The sequence below is a fragment of the Salminus brasiliensis genome, chromosome 5 (assembly GCF_030463535.1).
Source record: "Salminus brasiliensis chromosome 5, fSalBra1.hap2, whole genome shotgun sequence".
NCBI lineage: Eukaryota > Metazoa > Chordata > Actinopteri > Characiformes > Bryconidae > Salminus > Salminus brasiliensis.
This window is the reverse complement of record NC_132882.1, coordinates 41,540,410-41,557,974: the sequence shown is the minus strand read 5'-3', so window position 1 is coordinate 41,557,974 and position 17,565 is coordinate 41,540,410. Positions and strand designations below refer to the sequence as shown.

Genomic DNA, 17,565 nt, shown 5'->3' with positions numbered 1-17,565 from the left:
ACAGTGCACAGCGAAATGTGTCCTCTGCATTTAACCCATCTGTGGTAGTGAACACACACACACTAGTGAACTAGGGGCAGTGAGTACACACACACTCAGAGCGGTGGGCAGCCAACTCCAGCGCCCGGGGAGCAGAGAGGGTAAAGGGCCTTGCTCAAGGGCCCAACAGTGGCAGCTTGCCAAGCCCGGGTATCGAACCCAGTATCGAACCCACAACCCTGTTATCGACAGCCCGGCACTCTAACCGCTGAGCCACCACTGCACCATGTGGGAGACTGGGCTGCGTTACACCAATAAGAGTCCTTGGGCAAGACTCCTAACACTACACTGGCCCTTCTCTGTATTATAAGAACCCTTTGCAAGTCGCTCTGGATAAGAGCGTCAGCTAAATGCCATAAATGTAAATGTAAATGTATGGTACTGACGGTCTGAGGACTACATTTAGCTACAAAGCTAACGAGTAGCTGTGCTGCTAAGAGGAGGTGTAATCTTAGGTAAGCTGAGGTTGGGTCTCCTTGCTTGTAATATTACTGTAAGGGGAAGAGGTGTGAAGACGGACTGTGGCATTAATGGGTGTGTCAAAGTCCATGACGATAGCATGTCAACTACCATTAGTTAGCAGCATTAGCAGCATTAGCAGCATTAGCAGCACGCCGGCCTGGTGCAGCTTCGCTACCACAGTGTTGCTTCCCTTGCTGGTATTTTATTGAATCCATTCTTCCCTCCAGCAGTGAACTGTTCTCCATGCCACTGGCTGCAGCACAAACCCAAAGCATGACCGATTCACCCCGGTGCTTAGCCCTTTAGACCCTGTAGCCCACACTACATTACTGTCGTAATTACCATCAGCGCCATAGGTCCTAACATAGAACCTTGAGGGACTCTTTTTAATGAAATTGTGCAGCCATGATCATTGCAGCCGAATTGTTCCATATTAACCTCATCAGTCCACGGGACTTGTTTAGGTGTTCCTTAGGCAATGTCTGATGCTGAATTTTGGGGTGAGGATGCAGGGAAAGATTTCTTCTGATGGTGTTTAAAGGTGTTTAACTAAGTTTGGAAAAATTAGTTGAGCTGAGTTATCGTCTTCAGGGTTAGCGTTTTCAGAATATGATCGACCCATTGGACACATTTCCACATTTTTCAGTGTAAATAATAGAAATGAGAAATCATGAACAGATCAAAGATGGACAACTCCTGAAACACACCATGTACAACCTCCAACCGGTCTTATAATTGTTTAATGGGACATAAAATTGGAGCCCATACGTGCTTTTTGTTCCAGGAAACAAACGTTTAGGAAACGTTTCTTTTTCTAGCCAACTATATGGGGCACGGGAGGTTGCAGGTGTAGGACTCAGCAGGATTTTCTTGTTTGCAAACTGACTAATCCTGCTGTGTCTTTTCCTCCTGCAATGAAACCTAATATTCCTTTCTTCATAAGTGACGAAAAATCTGCATAATTTAAAAAATGTTGCCAACTACAAGAAGCACTTTTAGTTCCTTGTTCAACACACGCCCACATCTCCATTACAAATAGCTCAGACATGTCCATGTAGGGCCTGTATGGTTAGCCCAACCGGGAACTAGAAAGCCATGTTGGCCCCACAGATAGATGCCCACCAGGGTCAGTGATGGGACCAGGATGGGTTAAACATGTGCCCCAACTGGGCTGTACACTCAACTCTGGGCCTATGATGGGTGCGCTATAACGATGGAACCCCGTCTGGGCTCCAGTAAGAACACGTACAGTACAAAATGTTGGTAGGTAATGTCCGCTGCACCCTGGGAACACCCCACAAGGCCTGCCTGATGTTTAAGACATGCCTCCTGCTTCCAAGGTATCAACTTCAAGAGCTGACTGTTCACTTGCTGTCTAATTTGTAGATCCAACCCCTTGATAGGTGTCATCAGAACCAGATCATTATTGTGTTATTCAATTCACCTCTCAGTGGTTTTAATGTTATGGCTGATCGGTGTATGCAACCTTTGACGTGACTTTAAAGGCAAATGTGGTCGAGGTAGGAACATTGGCATGTTTTACAGTCTGAGCTTTTCCCTCTATTTATATGTGGTGTTGGTGATACAATTTTTTTTAACCAACCTTTTCCTGGTAAGAAGCAAAACTGATTTAAATATGTCAATAATTTTAGGCTGGTAGAGCCAGTTTACACCTGGCATGAACATGAGTTTCGTATCCGGATACTATCTGGATCTACTTTCTGTTCACTCTTTCCGCTAAAATTCATCCCCAGCGTGACCAGATCAGATCGGAGTTCACTTCTGGATGTAAAAAGCACACGAACATGAACATAATTTCTGCTTTACTTTCTGTAACTAACGGTTTTTCATCATGGTGGTCCGGACAACACACATCAATGCAAGCTTGTCTAGTAAAGTAGGCAAGATCTGATGCACGTACACACTTAGCTGGTTATATGCAGAGTCGATATACACCGGTCAGCCATATTACATGACGAACGGACCAATAGAAACGTTCCGAAATGACCAGGAATGAAATCTTACAAATGACTGTCTCTCTAGCAGAAACAGTCACGACCAGCCATCGCCTCTTTGCGATGCAATGTCACCAGTCAACCAGTCAACCTGGAGGTAGACATTTAGTACTCTGATAGCTCTGATGCATCGGCTAGCAGACACGCGTGCCAGCTAGCCAGCGGGGAGAAAGAGGGATAGAGCCATCTATCCTACTGGAGATAGCAAGGCCAGCTGTGCTCTCTCAGGCTCCGGCTGCTGATGGCAGCATGACCTGGGATTCGAACCAGTGATTCTCAGGTCACAGTTGCAGCACCTTGACCCGCTAGACCACTTTAGACGGTTCTTTGAGCAATGCCATGGTTCCATAAAGAAAACCATGTTTGTCGTAGATGTATGTGACGGGGAAGAACCCGGGAAGGGTCCCATTTTCAAGTAAGTAGCAAGTTCTTAAGACCTTAAGGGTTTTCACGGACACACATCACATTAGGATGTTCGGCTGTTGCAGCAGAAGGCAGTCTACTGATCAAACCTGAAGTCCAATGGAAACCTATTTTTCTGCACTGAACTCCGGGCAATTCCGGTCCTGGTGAGCCTGGAGGTTCCTCCACAGTTTGGGGCCTTTTCTGCTTAATCACACCTGATCCAACTCGCCTGTTAATTGCCAGGTTTAGGAGGTTTCTTAGAGCAGAGAAAGCAGCAAACTGTGCTGGACTCCAGCCCCTGATGCCCATCTCGGACTCATAAGCTATGGAACTGCAAATCCCTACTTAGAACTGAGCCATTCTTGAGGTAGGCCTTGTAGTAATGAACGGAAGAGAAGGATTCCATGGATCAGTGGCTTCAGTTTACTACAGTTATTTATTAAGCAGTTAAACATCTTTGGAAAATGGAATAATGATGTCTTCCTTTTCCTCCAGAGAAATCTGATCGGTCCATGGTGGCAGACTGCCATCTGGTGGTCCTGGGCTGTAACATATGCAGTACTCTGGGAGATACAATATTGGGCTTTCAGTGATTTCCTTAAACCATACTTTAAGCCAAACCCATTTTAATGGAATAAAAACATACATTTGAGGGTTTTTTTTTTTGTTGTCTGAACTGTAGAATTGTCAGAATTGTACATACAGTGTCAAAACAACCCAAGAACCACCAGGACACAGGCCTGCTATGCTTGCTGCTGGAACACTAAGTGGCTAGAGGCTGCCATCCAAGAAAGAAGCTCCTGCACCTTCAAGCTCGTCTAAATTTGGCAGCTGAACCACACTGACAAAGAAAAAGTCTTCTAAAGGGAGCATTTAAATCCTAAGAACACTGTACCAACTGTTAAGCACGGTGGTGGTAGCATCATGCTCTGGGGGCTGCCAGACACCACCTGCCAGTGGAGGAACTGGAGTTCAGAGTGGCCCATATCTTTTGACATCTTTGCAATAATACAGCAAATTTCCTGGATCCATAGAGCCACCCCTTTTGATAGCATTTCATCACTCTAGCAGACTCAGGTAGTTACTGGAATACGGGTGACTGTGTCTGCAAAAGCAGAGCTTAAATTCGGTACGTATCAAAGCAAAAGCATGAGAGCAAATGGAGATCTGTGCTAGGCTAAAGGCTAACGCTAGCCGAGGCCTAGGCTTTTACCATCTCTTTTCTGCATTGTACGTTCCCTCGAAAACAAACTGAACTACCTGTACCAGTCTGGCTCAGCGGGTAGAGCTCCAGGCTGTTGATGACAGGGTTGTGGGTTCGATACCCAGGCTTGGCAGACTGCCATTGTTGGGCCCTTGAGCAAGGCCCTTTACCCTCTCTCCTTCCTGGCTGTTGGCTGCCCACCACTCTGGGTCAAATGTGGAGGACACATTTTGCTGTACAGTGACAGATACATGCATCTTTACCTTAGTTGAATCAAACTGGAGCTAAACTCAAGTATTTTTTTACTAGTTATGTTTTTTTTATTTAAATTTTATGTAGAAACTATTAGAAAAATAAGCATTTTATTTAGAGGTGAAATAACAGGGTGGTAAGTAGGAGCAACTCAAATACTCAAGACATTTTCATTATTTGGCACCTTAAAAAACACTATTACCCAAAGGTCATTCACTCAAGCCTCTAAAATCAACAGGAAAAGCCATATGAGTATGCAGTGTAACTTTAATCTTGAAAGCATCAATCAGGTGGGAAAGGAAATGTGCTATTTTTGATTTCAAGAAAATAAAAGAATCATATTTTATGTATCAACTTCAACACCAAAACCCACCACATGTCCTGTAGCCTATATTCAACAGAGTAGTTTTCCATGAAAGAGTAACGCAAACAGATCAAATCAAGTAAACCAGCCAGAACCACATTATTAACCACAGTGATTGGTGCATAATGGCTAATGGGTGGCCAATAAAAGCTCTACTGGGCTGGCTTTGCAGATTTTGGCTGCTAGTTCACTACCAGTAGAACCAAAGCCAGCAGGAGGACGACTGAAGGGTGCACGATGTTAGCGCTGGAACAAAAGAACCCCCAGCACTCACTGCAAGAGAAGAGATAAAGACAATGAGAACGCCGCCAAGAGAAATCCTGCCCTACTCACCAATTCACATGAGGCTGAGGATTTTCCACAAAGGGGTGCTCCAATAGTCCTCCAACAGCTTTCGGACCTTCTTTATTTTTTTTGGTTCATTTTATTAAGTGTGTCAGGTAGAGTAAGCCAAACGTTGGCCAGAATTTCTGGTATCACTTTACTTGAAAGGTCTATTGTACGATGCCTCGTAGATGAACTGATGAAGCTGAAGAACATTCAGCTGAAAACCTATTAAATTTAACGGAACCCTAAGTTGAATGTAAATGACTGTCTATTGAATGTAACCCTAACCTTAACCGTGCCATTAGCCTTTAGGGTTAGGTGTAGGATTAGATTTAAGGTTTAGGTCGAGGTCAGGGTTAAGGTCGGGGTTCAGACTTAGGGCTGAATCAAGGTTAAGGTTATGGTAAAGGGTTAGGGTTTAGTAGACAGTCAGTGACATTCAGAGTTCAGCTGTATTTAATAGGCTTTCAGTTGAATGCAAGTTCAGTGTCAGGTGAGCATCTAAAAGGCATCTGTAATGGACCATCCAAGAAAAGTAATGCCACATTTTTTGGTGAAAATACCACAGTGGAAGAAGGTGTACCTGCTGTACGTGCTCGTGGTCACTATATATGTCGTGACAGTTCTGGAGGAAAAAGAAGGGGAGAAAGGTTTGCTTATTTATTGCAGTCATATATCTTATAAGCCTGCATAAATGCTCCTAAGTGGTTGCAAAATACTTAATAAGAGTGGAAAAATGAAAATTACAGGACTCTCAACCTTCTCAACTTTTTATTCAGTTTTATTTCTTGTTTTCATAATTTTCTCTCTTTTTCTTCCAATTTTCTTGTTGAAAAAATACACTCCTCTTATAAAAATACAACCTGCAGTATCTCATTTAATTCTCAAACTCAAATTAGCATAAAAAAGCACAACACTTTTTAAAAGAATAGTGAGTTGTTTTAGTGCCCAAAATACTTAAATACTGAACTGAAATATGTATACAAATCATATCTTAAATTGCTTAAATTGTGAGCAGCAAAAAAGGTCATGGGCGCCCAAGGCTCCCTGATGTGATCCATGGAGGTCTCACTTCACAACTTACAGGACTTAAAGGAATTGCTGCTAAAGTCTTAGTGCTGAGTGCAGAGATCTTGTAGGGTCAATGGCCCTATGCGCGAGTTCGAGCTGTTTTGTTGGCACGTGGGGGGCCTATTTAATATGACTGTTATGACTGATGGGTGTTTACCACCTCACCATTATACACACTCTAAATGCATTACACAAACAGCAAAGCTTGTTTGGGCGCTCACTGTGTTGAGCAGGGTTGGTCCTGAGCATCCCGATTCAGAGAGACATTGAAGTTCTTCACGATTACGTTGGGGCAGGGCGAAGAATCCCTCTGCTGCAGTGCTGAGATATCTAAACCACAATCACACCAACACAAAATACTTTCATTATTAGTAGAAATGTGAAAGATTTTAATAGAAACAAAAATAATATTAAACATACATCCTTAGAATAGCACTAAAACGGACATTTCTAAAAAGTAAAGTGTAAAGTGAAGTCCTACCTTGCATGCTGAAGAGAAGAATGAGCTCACCACCTTTGTCAAAATCTCTGTCTTTGAGGCGTGCTTTTTGCACGACCCTACTGAAGCCCATCCCAAAAGACATGTATACAATCTCATTATCTTTGGTGGTTACTTGAGTTCCAACTTCACTGGGTTTGTCCCAGAAGTAAAATCCTTCTGAAATGCAATAGTAAGTACGACAGTTGAACAGTTGTACAACAGTTGTACAGACAGTTGTACAGATGTACAGCGCAGTACAGTTAAAAGCTAAATTGGGCTTTTACACATCAAGCAGCAAGATGGTCTAGCAAAAGGTGAAAGTTCTCACCGAACATCTCAGCCGGGTCAGTTGTGAGGCTGTCTTGGATGGACATGCGCTTCTGGATGTCGGGGTTCTGGTCCAGCAGCATGAACGTCACTTGTCTCCATGGGCAAGGCCACTGTAGCTGCTCATCATAGATGCCAGACACCAGCCGCACGTAGATGGAAAAGTAGTTAGAATTCAGCTGCAGAATTATCTGATATCGGTAGCCTTCGGGTGAGTAATACAGCGGGCTGTACATGTAAGAGCCGGGTGTGGAGGCGTTCCAAATCTCCGTGAAGTTCTTGATCTGCCATATGCTATGAGGACACTCTGACTCTGACAGGTTGACATCATCCACGGAGAAGCCTCCACTGGAATATCCAGCCCCTTTCCGCCCTTCAAATTCCACCTGGAATGGCTTACTCGCGTCTAGTGTCACGTAATGGAGCTGCCAGCGATCAGTGGGAGGTCCTAAAAACAGTTTATTAAGATTTCGGAATGACTGTAGATACATCAGGCCATAAGGGCTCAGTGCTAACAGCCTTGGGTTATTGGTCACAGGGTTGTGGGGTCCATACCTACCAATACTATGAGTAGGGCCCATGAGTAAGGTCCTTAACCCTCCCTGCTTCAGGGGTGCAGTAGCACGGCTGATCCTGTGCTCTGACCTCAGCTTTCTAAGCTGCGCTATGCAATGGGGAGAGCTTTTGGCTGTGGGGGTTCAGTGGTTAGAGCGCTAGGTTAGTGATCACAGGGTTGTGGGGTCAATACCCACATATACTATGCTGCCGCTGTTGGGCCCTTGAGTAGGGCCCATGAGTAAGGTCCTTAACCCTCCCTGCTTCAGGGGTGCAGTAGCATGGCTGACCCTGTGCTCTGACCTCAGTTTTCTAAGCTGGGCTATGCAATGGGGAGAGCTTTTGGCTGTGGGGGCTCAGTGGTTAGAGCGCTGGGTTATAGATCACAGGGTTGTCGGCTTGATACCCTGATTCACAAAGCTACCACTTTTGGGCCCTTGAGCAAGACCCTTAACCCACTTTACTTCAGGGGTGCAGTAGCATGCCTGACCCTGTGCTCTGACCTCAGCTTTCTAAGCTGGGCTATGCAATGGGAAGAGCTACAGATGTTTACTTTCCCTGAAGAATTTAACAGTAATTAAGGGGAAGGGTTCAATTGGCACCTGTATTATTTTATTGTCCCTTATGGAAGCTGTGAGACAACACCCTTTTGAGGCATGTAAATATTTTTAAGGTTTATCATCAGCTAACTGGAACTCACCTGTAATCTGACCCATAAGCCTAAGGGATCCTTTGGTGTCACTTCGATCCTGGTACTCTCTGATCCAGATGTTGAGCTGGTCCGTCGTATTCCCACTGTGATAGTAGAAGAACTCCAGACACTGGACGTGGCAGGTTCTTTGAGGGGTCATCTTCTTGCTCTCCAGTACACCTGAGTGTCCTTCCTGTCCACCCTCCGTACTAAAGTGCATGAAAAAAAACAGCCCTGCAGACGACAGTACACATAAGCAGCATCCACAACAAGCAGTAACTTTAGGACTAGAACTAGGAACCCAGCCATGTGGGAAAGATGGCTCTCAGGTGGGCATTGGCTCTGAATGAGTTTGTACATGTGTTTTTACCCATCATTACATCCCACCTTAATCTCACATGGGTCTCATCCAGGCCCTGTATGCAGTGTACATCCCAAATGAGGCCCATGTTTAACCTCTCCTGCTCCCATCACTGACCCTGGTGGGCATCCATATGTGGGGCCAACGTGGAACCCTAGAACAAAACTATCTGGTTCACAGTTGGACTACCCTTACAGGCCCCACATGAACATGTCAGCTGTGGACCCAAAACATACTACTAAAGCAACTGTGGAAGTCTTCTGAGTCTTCTGAGAAATAAGAATTTCCCTTGATGGGATCACTGAGCCTTATTCAACACTGATTTCACTAAGACTAAAGTCTAAAGGCAAAATGCCACCAAAGCCTCTCCTATGTGGTTAGATGGAAATACTCTTAATATTAACAGTAAGGGCCCTATCTTACACCCTGTGCAAGGAGCGTTGCGATGCTCATTGCTATCTTACACCCCGCAAACAGTCTATTTTCATGCCTTCCGGCTGCGTCGTTTAAATGGCAGCGGGGCTTTTCAATACATCTACGCTGATGGGCGTGGTGGTCTCAAAATGAGGTGTGTTCAGGTAAATTTTTGGCGTGGCGCTATCTTGGCAACGGAAAACACAGGAGCTCCACTGACTGAAAACAATCTAGGCAGACTTCAACAGTCAGATGTTCGTTGCTATCTTGGCAGTAAATTGGCACCACAGGCGTGTGCAGCCCAACACATTGAAATAGCAATCTGCCAAAGTCAGACCGCACCTGGCTCTTAAAGGGAATGGCTGAATGGGTTATTGCCCATGATTAATTAGGAGTCTTAGTACATGCCTTTTGCTCGTTTCTAGCTGCGTGGTGCATGGTTGGCGGCTCGCCTAAAGACCGCTAAATTAAGACCCTAGGTAGTTTTTATAAGCAGCATCCTTTGATTGGGCTTCATTATCTTTGATAGTGAAACAGGAGAAAATGATTGTAGTAAAAAAAAGAAATGAAAATCAATGATAGGGACCAAGGGATAGGGATCAAGGTTATGATTGAGTAACACATATCTGATGAACCTGAACACAACAACATCTATGAATTCCCTCTACAACTGGAATCCTCACCTGTGGACTGCGGGTTCGAATGGTCATTTAATGGACCTCCAGATACCCTGTTTGTCATTTTCCAGCCATTACCAGTAGAAGAGCATGTAGCCATCTCACACAAGCTGAGTTCAAAGCTACAGTGGTCCAAAAAGGAGATGGGCGAATCTGTTATAAGGCAGACAGAACATTACTCTGGAACACACAAACACAGCAACAAATGATAGACACTGAGAGCAGGCAAAAGTAGTACTGCTTAAACCTTTAAAAACTGATTAATTAAACAAGTATCAGCAAATATCTGATCATGTTATTGATACATATTCAGTATATCTAGCTAGCATTTCTGCTAGAGAGGACACAAAGCCTTCATGCCTTAATTCGTTTTAGTTTTGACATAAAAAAAAGTCTTGAAAACTGATTCTAATTGTAGGCATTTAGGTAGTAATAAATGTGGAGGTGTATTTCTGTATCTACATTTCAGTTTAATTTATGTTTTTGGTTATATTATCAAATTTCCAGATGTTTAAATATGTTAAATAAGACAAAGGTTTCCATTAAGGTGTACTTACTTTTTCACATGACTGTTTATATATTCCACTTATTGAATGCATGGCAGTTTCTGACACTTACTGGCTTCTTCTGCCCTGCAGGACCGAACACAATGGCCTGTGTTCATGATTTTGTAACTGTATATCATATTTTATGTCAGGACCATGGCTTTAGCTATTGTAAGACGACACTCCACCAACAGTTAAGCATGGTGGTGGTAGGAACATGATCTTAGGGAACTGTTACAGTGCACAAAGTGGATGGAATAACGTAGAAGGAAAACAACCTCTTTTTGGGGGGACCTAATTGGAGTTCCGAGAGGACAATGTCCCCAAACACACAACGCACAAAGTAGGCTAACATTGTAAACGTAGTGCTAACATGCAAAAGTTGTCAGACATGCTCCTATATCTCTTTCAGTTCGTTTCAAACAGACTCACCCAGCATTATTTGGCATCCTGCATCTATGAAATGGCCTCCCTGGCATAATTTGAGACTAGTGTGATTCATGCATGCAGATTTTACAACACTAAAGGATGAATAGCTAGTATTAGGAAGCTACATTAGCTTTTGTAGCAAGACTAAAGGACGAAACTGCTGCATAATTATCATGAGGCACCATGCACTTCCTGGTCCTGATTAAGCAACAAAGCAAATTGAAAAAGAAACTGTAACTGGTCTACAGGACGGTACGGCACAGCCTTAGTAACCATTTGGGCCTGCAGTGGAAAACAGAGAGGCCATTGATAAAACTCTGTTTATTTCCTATTTGTAACTGCTTAACAGCTCAATTCTAGACCATAACAGACTGAAATGATGAAAAATAAGATCAAGGCATAGCGATATGCCACAGCTCAAGACAGGCATTAATTTAAAGTTATTAATAATTACTACAAAATTAGCATAAACGGTACATACTGCATTTATAAAGCCTGTTGAGCTCGAATGCATCTGTAGGGCTCAGGTCATAGCGCTGACCGATCACACCTTGGAACTGAGGGTCTTTGGTGATGATTGTGTTCCCATTACCATTGCTGAAAGCATCTTGTCTATAGTGCATCACAGACCTGTAGTCATACGGGGTTCCCTGAGTGGTGCTTTCCTGCGCAGGTACCTGAAAGAAGTTGTTCATCATTTCTGGAAACACAGAAATGCAGAGAAATATGTAATGTAGATTCAGTTATACAAGTGCAAGCTTGTAGAAAATGGTTAACTGTGGTATATTCATACTCTCCATGTAACATGACTCTCCCCAAAGTAGGCTTAAACTTGGTCTTCCTGATATGGGAGACCAGCACTAACTGACTGAGCCATTTGTTGTTATAATAGCAGTAATGATAATGTAGTGATAATGTCAAGACAAACACAAATTCAGAAGAGCCTGCTACCTGCTTCTCTGGTAAGTCCAGACGGAAATTGAACTGACCTCAATCAAGTCACACCAAGTTGGGAATGATCATCTGTTCAAACATAAGTTCAAGTTGTTGGATGTGTAGCTACTTTGCCAAAGTCAGAAGACCCAAGAAGACCCAAATTGTCACCCTTAGCTGAGAGCAAATTGGTTAGATGGTCAACAACAACCCAAGAACCACCAAGGCCATGAACTGGAAGCTGCTGGAACACCAGTGTCACTGACACCATGGACTGAGAGGCTGTCGTCCAAGAAAGAAGCCCCTGTCCCAAAAATGACAGCTTCAAGCCCGATTGAAGTTTGCAGCCGATCACACGAACAAAGAAAGAGCCTTCTGAAGAAAGACATAGATGTTTGGAGTAGTAAAGCTGAGACGACACTCTACCAACAGTTAAGCATGGTGGTGGTAGCAACATGATCTTAGGGTTTCTGGACCTGTTCCAGTGCACAAAGTGGATGGAATAACGAAGAAGGAAAACGACCTCTTTTGGGGGAATCTAATTGGAGTTCCAACAGGACAATGTCCCCAAACACAACAACAACAAATGTGCTTGTGGAATGAATAAAGCAGGCTAATAATAAGCTTTGAAATGGCCTTCCCAAAGTCCTGACCTTAAGCATGTGAGCTGTGCTTAAAAGTGAGGTCCATGCCAGATAAACCAATAAGTTTAACTGGATGCAACCAATTCTGTATAGAAAATATTTGTACGCTATGCTGCAAAAAAAAAACGCCCGGCGCAATGCTCGTTGCTATCTTACACCCACGCATTCCACGTGCGTTGTCTAAAGGGAATGGCGAGCGACACACTGATTGGTTTATTACTGGCTTATTATTTGCGAGTTTCGAGCCGTGCGAGGCGTAGTTTTCTCGTCGTTACCATAGCAAAGCCACACCAACACGCCCTAAATCAAGCTGTGTGGTGCATGGTTGGCGGCACGCCAAAAGATCGATAAAATAGGGCCTTTGGTGTTACTAGCAATGTAGTAACGTCATGCAAGCTCGTATTAAAAGGTCGGTTAGTTCGTAAACATGCTCTCATTTACCCACACTTGGTACTTATATGATAAAGTACTTGGTACTTGGTAATGATAAAGAAGAGTTAAGACATGTTAAAAGGTTTTAGGAACGTGGCAATGACCTGCAATGATGTTTTCTGTAACGATTGTCACGTAGTCGTCCCGATCGTAACGGCTCTGTTCGTGAAAGAAGCCCAGACTGTGAAGAAACTCGTGCTCCACAATGGCGATATATCCGCACCCTTCTCCGATAGAGAGCTGCTGCTTCCCACCAATCTTCCCAATATATGACCAGCACCTGAAAAAACAGTGAGTGACAGCCATAGTAAAAGAAGGTCTTCAGCACTTCAAACCTTTTTAAAACTTCTTGTCTGCAGGCCTCCCTAGCCTGTAGCCCTCCCCCAACCCTGTAGCCAACCCAAAGTTTGCTAGCTAGTTGTGTAGCTAGGTAGCAAACTTTGTAGGTCTAGCAGGTTTCTTGTCTGACATATTACGCTGGGGTTATCACACAAGGTTGTGGGTTTGAAACCCTGGTCTGCTAAGCTGCCAATGTTGGACCCTTAAGCAAGGCCTTCTACCCTCTCGACTTCAGGGGTGCTGTAGCATTGCTGAGCTGGGAAATGTGAAGAGCAGAATGTAATAGTATTGTGTCCTTTAGTGAAAGGACAACTGGTCTTTCTTTCAATGATAAATCCCCCCACCCCCCGCCACCCAGTCCCTCCTTTAGCAACCTGCAGTATCTGGCTTACTGTACCCAGATTGCGATTCCACAGAGATGTAGTCTTTTTCTGTTGTCCGGGGCTTAAAGTCGACACACGTTTTCAGCCTTATCTGCTCGAAGGCTCTTAAAATAACACCTTTGACGTTCATGCCTGAAAGAGTGATCCATCAAAAACAAGGCACTTTCATCCACAGTCAATACAAACATAGTTAAATGTCAAAGTAGTGCATTTAGCAAACCATTCATTTCCTTACTGAGGTTTCTATGGAGCACATAGGGGACATATCCATTCCACCGGTACTGGTCCCCTAGAACTGCACTCCTTGAAAGTCCAATATTGTCCTAAGAGAAAGGTTTAACATGTTTCAATAGCGTTTGTTCAAACATGAGGGAGCTGAAATGCATGATATGAGTCCTCCCCAATTTGGATCGCCAATTAACCAACTCGTACGTTGTTCGACACTAGTGAGTTTGGAGCAAGACGCCCCCTCTGATTCATGCTCTCATTTCCCGAACTGCTACCCATTCAACATCAACGGGCAATCAGTGACGGCAAGTGATGGCCAGCACGGCAGCGAAGCGATGTGGGGAGAGAGCAAGGCCAATTGTGCTCTCTCAGGGCCTCTGCTGCCGACCAGCGTTCCTCTGATCATAGTAACAGCACCATAGTCCTCTGGACCACTCGGTGCCCCAGCAAATACCATTTCTTAAAGAGTGATATCAGCATTTTTCATCAGTACATGACCAACATGGCATTTGCATCTAAAATAAATTGGTAACAGTTTACTTGAATGGTCCATTGTAGAGGTCCATTGCATCGTAGAGGATAACCTGACATTCTGCTAACACCAAACTAAATATAAATACAGTGGGGCTAAAAAGTATTTAGTCAGCCACTGATTGTGCAAGTTCTCCTACTTAGAAAGATGAGAGAGGTCTGTCATTTTAATCATTGGTACACTTCAACTATGAGATTTTAGGCCAAAAGATGGAACGTGGCTGGGTCTTCCAGCATGACAATGGTCCCAAACACAGCTCAGGCAATGAAGGAGTGGCTCTGTAAAAAGCATTTCAAGGTCCTGGAGTGGTCTAGCCAGTCTCCAGACCTCAACCCCATAGAAATTTGTGGAGGGAGTTGAAAGTCTGTGTTGCCCAGCGACAGCCCCAAAACATCACTGCTTTAGAGGAGATCTGCATAGAGGAATGGGCCAAAATACCAGCTACAGTGTGTGCCAACCTGGTGAAGACTTACAGAAAACAAAGGTTATGTTACTACAAATACTTATTTTCCACCATAATACACAAATAAAATCCTACAATGTGATTTCCTGTTACCTATGATGAAAAATACAGACCTCTCTCATCTTTCTAAGTAGGAGAACTTGCACAATCAGTGGCTGATTAAATACTTTTTGGCCCCACGGTATATATTCATTTTATAAATATATCATATACAAATCCAAGTAAAGTGATCCCAAATAAATGTAATATTTGATTATGCCTTTGTTCATTTCAGAATTATGTATGTCCTCAGTTTACATAAGATTATAGATATTTATTTAAAATAAAACCTTCATTTTTGTATAATTTATGATGTGTGCTTCCCTCAGTTTGACTTTGCCACCCTGTAATGCTAAATAGTTTTGTCTATAAATAATGCAGTGTCCATTTAAGTGTTTTGTAGAATAACTATATATATATATACACACACACACACACACGCATACACACACATATATATCATAATTTTTTATTATGATGCAAAGCAATATCCTCTACTGAAATCTGACTTACCCCTCTGATATCTCCCTCCTGAAGGTTTAACTTTTCTGTGAAATCTGTGAAAAATAGACGAATAAATTAATAAATAAATAAATAGTAGCATGTCTAAAAAATTCCCAATATACTAATATTGGCTTCTATTATTGGGGATACAGGCTCTCTTTAGGAGTGTTGATGAAGGCAGGAGGCTCTTTGTCAAAGAACCCTTGTATTTTAATTAAATCAGTGACATGTTACGCTAAATTCTCAACGGCTCTCAGTGTCACAGTGTCTAGCGCCTCTGCTGGCTGGTTGCAGCATGATCTGTTGCTCCGCCCATCCCCATTTGTTTCAATGGCCAAACCCAAAGTCCCACTGTCCATCTCATTCGTCTTTCCGACTACGGTGTCTTCACTGACCCAGACATATTGAATCGGCCACCAGTTCCCATATCAGTGCATACAGTCCAGATCGTACATAAAACCATCCCAGATAGCATAGCAATGTACGCCAATCAGCCATTAGATTAAAACCACCTGCCTAATATTGTGTACGTCCCTCTCGTTCTGCCAAAACAGCTCAGACCCGTCCGGTCTCCACAAGACCTCTGAAGGTGTGCTGTGCTATCTGGCACCAGGATGTTAGTAGCAGATCCTTTGGCCAAATCCTCAAAGTGAACCTTCGATGGCCAAGACCCTGTTGCCGGTTACTGTTACTCTGAGCACTTTTGCGTAGGTACTGACCCCTGCATACTGGGACCACACCGCAAGACCTGACTGGTGTTTTGCAGATGTTCTGAGATGCCCAGTCGTCTGGCCATCACGATTTGGTTCTTGTCAAAGTTGCTTAGATTCTTACGCTTACTGCCTAACATGTAGCTCCCAGACAGGAGCCATTACAGCCAGAGAGCCAATGTTAGTCACTTCTTTTGTCATTATTTCACAGATTTAGTGCTTATTGGTGTATAACAAGGCCTGTATAGACCTGTAAATGCCTTCCCAGTGAATGTAGAAGATGTACTGAATGGTACATTACATTTACATTTACGGCATTTAGCTGACGCTCGTATCCAGAGCGACTTACAAGGTAACTCGTATTACAGAGCTGGGCCAATATAGTGTAAGGAGTCTGGCCCATTGACTCTTATTGGTGTAGCGCAGCATAGCCACCCAGACCGCTAATCGAACCCCAGTGTCCCACATGGTATGGAAGCTCACTGGCAGGTACTGGTGTTATCTGTTGTGCCACACCAACCACCAACCATTCCACTGCTTTTAGTAGCGAAGTAGGTTTACCTTTGTTTATGTCATGGATGTCCTTCACAGCATGAACATCTAAGAAGAGCAGATGACAAGCAATGACTACAGGGAAGCTTCTCAAACCTTCACCACACTGCATTACTGCTCATGTTACACATGTTAACCTTTGATACACTGTAGGAACAACTGGAATAACAGTATAATAAATGTCTATACATGAGATATATACCTTACCCACTAGTCTCGGCTGAGGCTGAGGCTGAGGAGAAGAAACACAGTTCACATATGTAACCCCATGCAATGGCTAACACTATAAAATACTACATGTTAAACATCGAGTAGATGTTTTCCAGTGTACTCACCATTAATGATACCAAGGAGATGCCCAAGCCTAGCAGAAGAACCGTAAGGAGACCCATGGCGCCTGCAAACAGTAATCAACAGACTGTTCATCAGCCTAAAACTTCAGTGATCCATAAAGGCAAGCGTTTTATTAGTAGTAGATGAGTATAATCTCATGCAACATAACTGTTATTAATGAGAGCATCCACAAACCTGTGTTTCCCAGCTGGCAGCTCTGCTTCTGAACTTATATACTCTTCTATATCTCACACCCATATAGCCAGCAGGCCGTCATCAAAAACATGCAGTATAGGAAGTGTAAGTACTTCCACTTCCCAAGTCCATGTTTGGTTAAAAATCTCCTCTATATGTATGAATAACGAGTTCAGTCTCGCTGATTTTCTCACATACACCACACACTACTGGGAAATCAGGAGACTGTTTGTGAGAACATTGAGGAAGAGCAAATCAACCTTAACATCAGGCCCGATTCTGGGCCAGGCATTGGGAAACTAGACCATTCACTAAGACTCACCAAAATGTTAACAGTAAACGCAGCAGGGATTAAACTGAAGGTCTTTTTAAATATAGTGCCTTCAGACCTTTTAGGAGGTTCCAAAACTCCAAAACTACTAACTACTGGAACAGTCCTGACTTATTATATTTACAGCCCCAGAATATACAGAGAGAAAGCCTGCCAACACCTATAGCTACGACACAGTCAAACACAACGACACACCGGTGGGAGATTAGGGTGTTGTTGATACTAGAGAGCATCTACTCACAGAGACAGGAGTTGCTGCAGGGACCAGACCTTGCAGACCTATCAGTATTGATGAGTATCAGTAGAGATGGTATATCAGTACTGATGA

The 17,565-nt window shown here is 43.5% G+C and overlaps 1 protein-coding gene across 1 annotated transcript; it reads right to left on the bottom strand.

Moving 5' to 3' along the window:
• Positions 1-4,923: 4,923 nt before the first annotated feature.
• On the bottom strand, positions 4,924-16,770 carry LOC140556648 (meprin A subunit beta-like). The gene is made up of 13 exons (XM_072680723.1): positions 16,714-16,770; positions 16,586-16,610; positions 15,126-15,169; positions 13,586-13,673; positions 13,365-13,482; positions 12,733-12,908; positions 11,101-11,319; positions 9,628-9,798; positions 8,203-8,439; positions 6,949-7,395; positions 6,621-6,797; positions 6,361-6,469; positions 4,924-5,014 (listed from the first exon to the last, which is right to left on the bottom strand). Exons 1-13 carry the CDS (start codon positions 16,768-16,770, stop codon positions 4,924-4,926), a joined length of 1,959 nt encoding a protein of 652 aa, XP_072536824.1.
• Positions 16,771-17,565: the final 795 nt, after the last annotated feature.